Source organism: Mastigoproctus giganteus, chromosome 1 (assembly GCF_048544385.1).
Source record: "Mastigoproctus giganteus isolate SK-2022 chromosome 1, ASM4854438v1, whole genome shotgun sequence".
Classification (NCBI taxonomy): domain Eukaryota; kingdom Metazoa; phylum Arthropoda; class Arachnida; order Uropygi; family Thelyphonidae; genus Mastigoproctus; species Mastigoproctus giganteus.
Genome location: NC_143575.1, coordinates 70,937,545 through 70,947,514, shown reverse-complemented (window position 1 = coordinate 70,947,514; position 9,970 = coordinate 70,937,545). Strand labels below are relative to the sequence as shown.

At 34.7% G+C, this 9,970-nt stretch overlaps 1 protein-coding gene across 1 annotated transcript in view; it reads left to right on the top strand.

Moving 5' to 3' along the window:
* The first annotated feature begins 1,321 nt into the window (after window positions 1-1,321).
* The window catches only part of eve (homeobox protein even-skipped), a 28,094-nt gene continuing 19,445 nt past the window's right edge, over window positions 1,322-9,970 (top strand). The window contains exon 1 of the mRNA XM_090376199.1: window positions 1,322-1,571. Coding sequence (XP_090232325.1) covers window positions 1,322-1,571 — 250 coding nt within the window. The remainder of the gene's footprint in view (window positions 1,572-9,970) is intronic.

Sequence of the window (9,970 nt, the reverse complement as noted above, 5' to 3'; positions counted from 1 at the left end):
TTTAATTTACTTACTGTAATATTTTGTACATAATACAATTCATTTAATAACAATAATTTACATAGTTTAATAATTACTCACACTTGACATTAATTCATTTTGAATTTCTATTTTCTGGTTGTCATTTGGTATAGTATTAGTAATACTAACACTACTAAATTTCATTCGTTAAGGAGGAACTTAAAGCATTCTGCTTTAATAAAAGAATAAATAAATAAAATGGAATAAAAGAAGCCATTGTTCCAGTGATTTAGTAAAAGTATACTTTTAAAGAATACAAGACACTTTACTCTAAAAAATAATTGACCTTAAACACAATAATTTAAGACACTATAATGATCTGGTAATTTGAACAGACATTCACATATTACGTGTATTTCACTGTTCATGTAAACAAACAGATGTTTGGTAACAACTACCCTAAAAACATTCGGCACGAAAGCTGGAAATTGCTTTATTCAAATATCTTGAAGCATGCAACCATTCCCGATGCATTGTCATTACTGCTCCCTATAACTGTTAGGAGTACATCACGACGCTGTAAAAAAATTCAAATGTATTTTTTCAAGAAGAAATTTCATAATGAAGCTCTCACAAGATTTTAATCTCCGCAATTATGAACCCATTGCAATACAAACTTGACAAAAGCTCGTTCGTAAGTTAATTAAATAAAATAAATAAAACGTAAAGCCTTATAAACACAACGTTGTTTCTTTGGTACCGAGAGCCCTGTTAGGTGTAAAAACAAATTGAATTTGATTGCTTACTTTTCTTAGCTAGTGATTAGAGGGGCAAAATAGTTACAGATTGTGCTGCTTTATTTGTTCACGACCTGTGATGGCGTTGTTATGCACTCAAAGAAACCATTATAATCTTGCAAGCCCATAGCTATTGCCGCTGATGGAGGTTCTGTGATGGCGGTAACAACTTCTTTGCTCTCATCCAATCGGAAGCGACAAGATAACCATTATCAATCAAGGTGTACAAGCTGCTCGCCAATGACGTTGCAACTTGAGTTATTGGTGGTGATTGAAGTCCCGCCTCTTGTAATGGGCGGGCTAGAAGCGTTTAGTCGAGTAACGTGCGTGTGCGGTGCCCGGGGCGTTTGTTTTCGAGGTGATTTACAGGGGTCTACACTAGTAGGAGCCCAGTACATGTTGTGCACTTGAGGCCAACTTCGCTCTTTCTTACCCTCGCATTCGAGGTCGACCATAAAATTCTTGATCTCTCCCATTTTCCGGTTCGTGTTAACTAGCAAAACTGTTAGTGCACCTCTTCCCATTCTGCTCTGGACATTTCTGCCGTCATTCAGATGCATGCCATGCAGTCTTTACGATTAAACACTGACTTGTGCAACGAAGAAAATAAAACTTGTTCAGATGATCCGATGAAATCGAAATTTGAACCCAGAGGCTTGCCCTACAAAGGACACCTCCCTCAGACAGTGCAAATCGTGGATGAACCTCTTGATTCGGACAAGTCACCGCTGCGGGACGACCTGAAGTGCAAAACTTCCGATCTCCCATCTTCTGACGAAAAATCTCCCGACTGTAAAGATAAAGGAAAGAAAGGTAAGAGTTGTATACATTTTAAGAAACCCTAGCAAGATGTATACTTAGAGCTGTTTCATTACTGCTGAATTTTCTGAAATATCTCGTCTCTTAAAATTCAATAGTAGCTGTTTCGATAATGTCCTAAATTTTCAAAATATAATGAGCATCATTTGTATCAGCTCTACGATAACTTTCTCTAAGCCAGTTAAAGTTTAGCAAACTCTTAAATTATAAAAATGCTCTGGGTAAATATAAATGAGGATTTTTTTTTTTTTTTTTGGAAAAAAAAAACTAACAAAAAAAAAACAAGTCTCTGAACACTGATTGCCATTATATAATTAGTGATTTTTCATGTCCAGGAATCACATTTTATATTTAGGTTTTATGTGGTCACAATAGCTTTGATTCAAATATAGAGTATTCTGAAAATGTCATTAAACAAAATTTTTTTTTTTTTTTTCCACTTTTCTCTGTTCTGTCCATACCGCAGTCATTTCTCCGTGGTGGGCTTTAGCTCTGTTCTCTAAAGTTTGGTTAAATTTCCCAGGTCTATAAAGCATTTAAGATCAATCGTCGGATGCCTATCTGAATTTTGGTAACCTAATTATAACATGAATTGTATGTACTTCGATATCTGATATCTCAAATAAAGACTAAAATATAAAATTCTCTAATGTTAAACCCACTTTAATGGAATTTATGTGAGCCGAAGTTTTAAGGATGAATTTTATTTTTTAGCTGATCCTGTTATATTGTGATGCACATTTTGATGGTTTGTTGTTTGTCAACAAATAACAACACGACAAGCATTAATTTGCATTTGTTTTCGAAATACATTAGATAACTAACTAAATCTTTTTAAAAATGTTTCGAAATTATAAAGTAGCAAATGCTATTTTGGCCTTTCCAAAATTAGGAAAAGCAGGTCTAGGGGAAAAGCTTCATTACTCCTGTTTTGCCTGGAATTATAATTAGAGACCACCAGTAATCTGATAAGAGACTAGTAAGTTCTGAAACAGGGTGTTATAGCAGTCTCGCCCTTTTAAATGTAACTAATAGATTTAAAATTTAATTAAATATTTTAACATATTAACCTTTCGTGATATGATTTGTTTAAATGTAATTCAACATTACAGCAACTCGTAGTGTGAAGGCGAAGTTAATTTCAGCTTTGAGAATTACGACTACTGCATTTACTAGGCAGATTAAATCCAAAAAAAGACTTGAAAATGTGGCTATAATTTTGTAACTAATTTCAGTATTAATAGAAAGAGTTATAACTGGAAATAATCATGAATTTGAATCTTTAATTGTTCTGAATGAATTGGGCATCATTATCACATAAAAGTGATAAATAATTTATGGCAACGAATACTATCATTATAAGCATAAAATTATTTTATGGTTTATGATACGAATGCTCTTAAACATAAATCATACGATAATTTTTAATATACTGTATACAAAAAGGAGAAAAAAATAACAAACGTTCATTATAGTGTTAGACAGTACAACACATAAAACGTTCACGTTGATAGTTTCATCAATGAGTATTATGGTAGAGCATTTCTCCAAATTTTTTAAACAAGGTTTATTCAGAATACTTCTCGATACACAAAGTTAATAGTAAAAATATCCGAATTTGGGGGCCTTTCCGGCGATGAACTACTGTGTCGCTAGGTCAGCACTGCAGAGAGGGCCCGAAGAGTCAAGTGGATTCGATGTCTAGTATAGAATGTTTTTTTTTTCAAGAGCGTAGTAGATCCCTTCAGAAATCATGTGTTAGAGGAGTCCAGAGCTTGTAGTTTTGCTACCAGACCCACACATTACGCTAAATTTTTAGTTTCTGAACAAGTTTCTTCTTCTACTCCGTAATACTTCATAACAACTTTAAATGCATCCCCCCATCCTCATTATTCGCTAGTGGTTTCTCTCGCAATGTCCCCATTCCGACCTATTAAAGCATGATAACATTTTATTTGATCTCAGAATAAAACAACATATCATCGTGACCTGGATAAATAAATACGCGAATTTAGCAGTAATTCACACAATTACATAACGCCATTTTTAAACTTCTTAATCCCCCTTAACAAATCGTAACAACTTCAACCCCCCACTTTCCATTATTACGTCAAGGCATACTCCAAATTATATTATAACAAAACCTTTATACAGCATAGCGCACAGAGAAAAAAAAATTATGTTAAAGTGAACGAGAAGCACTCTTCCTGCGTAAAAATTGAATTTATTCTTCTTTTACAGAATACATGAGTTTAAAAGTGGCTAACAGACGGTAGTAGTAGTAATAGAGGCATGTGATGCAAGAAAGCAAGCTAAGCTTGCTTTCATAGATGCATCTAACTACAACTTCAGTGTACCATAGAAGAATAAAGCGATTATTATGAATAGTTGTACATTATTTTAAGTTGAGATTCAAGGAGATTACTATTAGGCTAGGTGCGCACATGCAATATTTTCTGTTGCAAAACTAAAAAGATGCAACGTACTCCTCCATTCTTGAAGCAACGAAACTGCAGATTATATGAAATGGGACGCACATGTTGAGTATATTCGAGCGCACTGGTGATAAACGGTTGCTCACTGCCTATAGTGGTGTTCCTATCACAAAGCCATGTCTGTTCTAAAAGTTATTTTTAACTTAAAGAAAGTTAATCTCTCAGGTGGAATCAGACTAGCTATAATCAAAAATAAAATAAAATAAAAATAAAAAAATCGGGAAAAAACATGGTTTATTAATAAATGTATTTTGTATCCGATATACAGTATACAGTAAAAGGTTTGCGCTGTTGGGCCGCCATAGCCGAGTGGTCTAGCGAGAGGGTTTACAAGTACAAGTGCCTTGAGTGACCGGGGGTCAAGTCCGTGACTGCTAAATACAGTGCTGCTTCTTGTATTCTCTCTATCTTGTGAACTCCTCTGAACGTGTGGCCGCCCCGGAGTGTAAACAAAAAAAAATATTTTAACAAGCAGCAGCAAATTATCGACGCTGCCGATACTCGTTCGGAAATATATACAGTAGAATGCTTCAAAATTGCACGAAAAAATAGGAGCATATCGTACAGCAACAAATAAGAGAAGTTTCTATTAAGATATGTCTCAAAAGTCTTTATTTCCGAGATCATAACTTACAAGACATAAAAAGAAACCAAAATAAACCTTTGAAAGGAAAACACCTAAAGCAGATCATCAACGTAGTCTTCATTTCGTTCAATGCAGCATTTAACACGATGATTCACGATTCCCTGGTCTATCCTATCGTTTCATGGTTATTCTTAATGGTTCCAGCAGTTTCCAAATTGCGATTTCTCAGTTTGTCTTTCGTGGCAATACGCGTAGAGAAAACCATGGATTTCACGTGGCTCCGAACAAAGTAATATAATGGTGCATGAGGTTGGGTAATCGGGGTGGCCACTATACAGAGCCATTACGACCAGTCCATTGGTCAATGTACTCCATAAGTCAGTCATGGAAAAACTGGAATGGTGCACCATCGTGCATAAACCACATCTTTTGCCGATTTTCAAGGGTATATTTTCCAATAGGTCCTACAATTATTCCGCAGAACATGTACGTATACCATTCCTGAAAACACTGCTGATAAAAAGTAGGGGCAAATAAGATTGTCTCCAAGAACACCACACGAAAACCATATGTTGATGAGTACTAACAATCGTATGTGGAATTTCTTCAGAATGCCTCTAGAGATGAGAATTCCATTTCTTGTGAAACACGATTCATCTGTAATCAGAACGTGGCCGAGAAATTGAGGAGCTGCCGTTGAGCCGTAAAACCTACAACAACAACAACAAATTGAGGGTAATTGGTACATTACAAAATGAGCCACTGACATGTTTCTGCGTTTATTCATATCTTGTGGTAACAATTCTTGTACAGGCCTACTGTGAAATGGATACAATTGCTGTTCGTACAATGTTCTCCATAAGCTGATGAAACATTTCGGTGAGCTGGCATCCCCCCAGTAGATGTGGTAGGTGATACTTCAACTGGAATGCATAAAACTGCTGTTCATGCAACATAAGTAGATGAAAGAATTGCGCGCCCTGCAACCCTTTAGATACTTCAACAGTACGAAGTATTAGCCCTGCAACATTTGCAGTTCGTCGAAATTGCTCCCTACCACCGTTTACTCGTAATGGTTTCAAAGTAACTCTTTCTCCAAGTCGTCTCTGCATAGCTGCAAATGTTTTATGATTTGGTACTCGTCGATGTGGAAATTTTTTGGGCATCTGCGAACAGCAGATACGAAATTCTTATGAACCTCACCATAAATTAAACTCATATCAGTTAACTCAGCAAAAGTAAACAGATGAGTAGCGTCTCCCATAATATCAGTTTAACAAATGCTAAAATGTTGATCCTGCTAGTATGTACTCTACTGCACTGGTTACTCACAACCGAGTAAGTTAAAATCCATTTTACACAGTCACATCGTTAAGACAAAAATCTGAAGATAAAAACATTTTTAGACGTTTTGTACTTTATGATTAGAGTTGAATCTCAAGTAAATAATGACTTTTTGAGACATGTTTATAGGAATTTTGTTTTCTTAATGCCTCTACATTTATTTTGTGCAATTTTGAAACAACTTGTATTTATGAAAAAAATTTCTAGACAGTATCTTAAATCTTCATATTAAATTGGCTCCATGTAAAACTCCCGTACAGTGCCTGCTTTATAAATATACAATCATATGCGCGAAATATTTTAAATAATTAAATACATAATACAAAACGTCACAGTAATAATTTCTGACTATTTACACTCTACTGTCATTTTCACAGATTAAAAAAAAAAAAAAAAAAATCACTGTATGAGGAAAATTGGATACAGATTATTATTATCTAATAGAACCTAATTAAATTTCTGTAGATCTTGTATTTCGCTCCCCTGCTACTGCAGCATACACATAGTATCAGGGAGCGGGATACAGGATAAATACAACACAAAATGTTTTTATTTATTATAAGAATGCAAAATAAATAAAAATATAAAAACTCCAAAAATATATAAAAAAAATAGAAAATAAATAATTGTTTTTGCAACTTTGAGCACTTGGTGCGGTGGGCCTAGCCAGCAGGTACAGGTTTCGGAATAGGAGTTAAGTCAACAGTCTGTTCTTAAAATGAGACGAAATACTTTGGGTGCTCTTAAAATATTGTGATTTTGTGAGGGACTTTGTAAGAAAAATAAGGAAGAAGTTCGTTATTTAAAATGGTGTTATTAAACTTCACATATGAATCTCAGACTCGTGATAATTCTTTGCTGTTCTAAGGTATTCGGCTTTAGTCCAATTAAATTATAGTAATTGGACTAAAGCCGAATTGGACTAAATTATAGTAATCCGATTACTATAATTTAATTGGATCTATGATATTCTTAAATATCATATTTTAGGGCAATTAAATTTTTTACTTTATAATTTACGAAACTTCTCCTTTAAAGGTCTGACTATTATATGTGGACAATTTACATCGAATCAGATTTAAAGGGTAATATGTTAAAAGTCCAGTAATAATATTCAGTGCTTAAATAATGCTCAAAATTCATGGCAAAATTAATAATCGATTGTTGAATTAGCTATTACTTTCATATTGTATTTATTTACGTAACATTCGTGCACATACTCCAGCGCCTACCGAAACACCTTGACATTTTCTCTGCGTCACCACCAGAATTTTAAAGGTTAAACATATTAGCATCGATTAATTAACGTTATTGATTGTTTGTCTTAATTACATAAACGCATCGGTAATCACCTGAGGCCAACACATGAGGCAAATATGACGAAAGTTTATGAAACTACTTAAGAGAAATAATGTGCTACTTTATCCTATTTAAAGTATGTTCTCCTATTGGTGAAAACCGGATGAAGCACTTAGATAGACGGTAAAGTGAATATTGATGATGCTTGAAGGGATACACACGTGGAGGATATAAACTGTGAAAAGGAAAATAGAATTTTTAATGAACTACCCATAATTATGGGAGTGTTTTAGAATGCGCACCAAAAGTGATGGTATACAGCATTAGTATATCGTGTCTGTAAGTTATTATGTATAGTCATGTATTATATGGTTCGTTTTCCTGGTCTGTGAGAAGCAAAACTTGAATTCCCGGGGGGGGGGGGGCATGCAACCCACGCACGGGACAGACTAACTCGGTAAATAAAAAATGCTCTTTTCTGTTCTTTCTGGTCACAAATTCACAAGAATAAGCCGTGGTGATTTCGGACATTAGAGAAAAAAAAGCTCATAAAAACCCAGACATTTTCCATATTATATAGAAGAACAGTGATCATAGCCACTGTACTAACTACGAAGTACATGATTTTGAGGAAGTAGGAATGGCAGGGCGAAACTACTTTTATAGGCGAGACCAGATGAAGAAACTACCCAACCAAATGAAGAAACTAATATCTGAAGAGGAGGAGGAGGATATAGGGAAAACGCCTGGGTTCGAATTATTTCTCAATGTTAGACAGTTTTATAAGCGTTTGTTCTCCAGTGGACGAGTTAACAGAGCTTATTTCTGTGAATTTGGGACCAGAAAAAACAAAAAAGGACATTTTTTACAATTAAGAATAACCTCATTTCATCCAAAATATAAGGTTCAAAATTCTATGGAGTCCGAAGTGGAAAGGCTTAGCTTCGCTATGTAAATTTCATAGCAAAGTTTAGGATGTACAAGTAGTAATAACAAATCAAGTAGGTAACTTGGGCATCATTAAAAATGGACTGCGCTAATGCAGATTAAGCAAATGCTGCTCTCGACATTCCAAAAACTACAATTGCCATTCTCTAGGAAAACTGATTACTAACTTCTTGCCTTGCTCCTACCTCCTCTAACACTAAACTTTATCAGAAAAAGATATTCGTGTAAATCACTGAAATGATATTAAAGTATACAACTTGATAAGATTACTAATGGATAAGATTATAGTATTGCCTTACATATGGGGCCTTTTTTTTTCAAGAAATCTAAATTATTGCTATAATAGTACTAACTTAACATTTAAGCACTACATATTCTCAAATATCTTTCAAAAAGGTCAAATTTTCAAAAATATTTTATTACTAAATTAAAGATATGAATAATATAAACGTAAAAAATAAGGTTCCACTTCAGTGGTTTCTGTTTCTGTTTGAGACATTTAGAATGATAGACGATTTACCTTTATAGATGCAAATCTCGAGGACAAAATCTTGAACAAATACTGTATATTCCGTCGTGGGTATCACAGTTGGTATAATTATCGTCCTCCTCACACTAGATGGAAAAGACCTGAGTTCGAATCCCATCAGCGATGCGCAGAATTTTTATAGATATTTTTCCACAAAGTGGCTGCCTGAGTTGGTCTTAGGCAAGGGTAGCATGGTTTTTGATCCCGGAAACTCGGGTTTTTCGTCCAGCAAACATAATCCACGGAACACACGCAATTTACAGACATATATACGGTGCAATATGGCGTAAGTTGCTGATGCACCTAAAACCCTACAGCAAGCATATATTCAAGAATGCTTTGATAATGTTTAATAAATTTAAGTTGTCACATTGATATAGACCATAACGTTATGATTATTAATTCAGTTTAAGTACTTAAAACAATCCCTTGTGAAATTTTTTTCCGCGACTTTAGAGTGTACAATGAAATGGATCAAAACGGATGACTACGCGGTGGTAACTGGAGCAGTAGCCCTATGTAATTTGATACCTCCCTCAGGCTTTTCCTTTTTACGAAATTTCAGTGTGACTCTGAGCAGGGTCGTAGAGTGTCAGCAAGGGCCCAGGACAAACAGCCTCACCTGGACCATCCCTCCCCTTCAAATCCGGGCCCCGAAGTAACTGACTCACCTGTCCTCCCTTCTCGACGTCCCTGTACATAGCAGATAATACTATTAGCGTAATGAAAAGATTCAGATGGAACTTTGTAAAAACAGTTGTACTATCAGTTCTGGATGAGAGGAAGTACTAATTGATAACTTGTCACCATCAATCAGCATGCATAATTTTTATACCCCAACTTCGGAAAATGCATTCTTTCAGATGTCTAGTGATTAACAACAATTAATTCTCTGAAATATGACGGAGAAGTAAACTTTCCGACAGTCGAGAGCCGTATATTTAATCTAGCACTCGACAGAATCATAAATAGAAAACAAATATTTAATACACAAAGTAACTAAGTCGTTAAATTCTCCAGTTTATACACTTTATCTCGATTTGGTACGAAGTTCTATTAATATTATCTTATTCCGTCAAAATTCCAAATATCTTCATCTTTTATTTGAATAAAGAGTTAAGAATGGATCAAACTTTTAACTTCCATTTTAGAGAAAAAGAGAGAATTAGCCAAATAAATTCAAGAATTTATA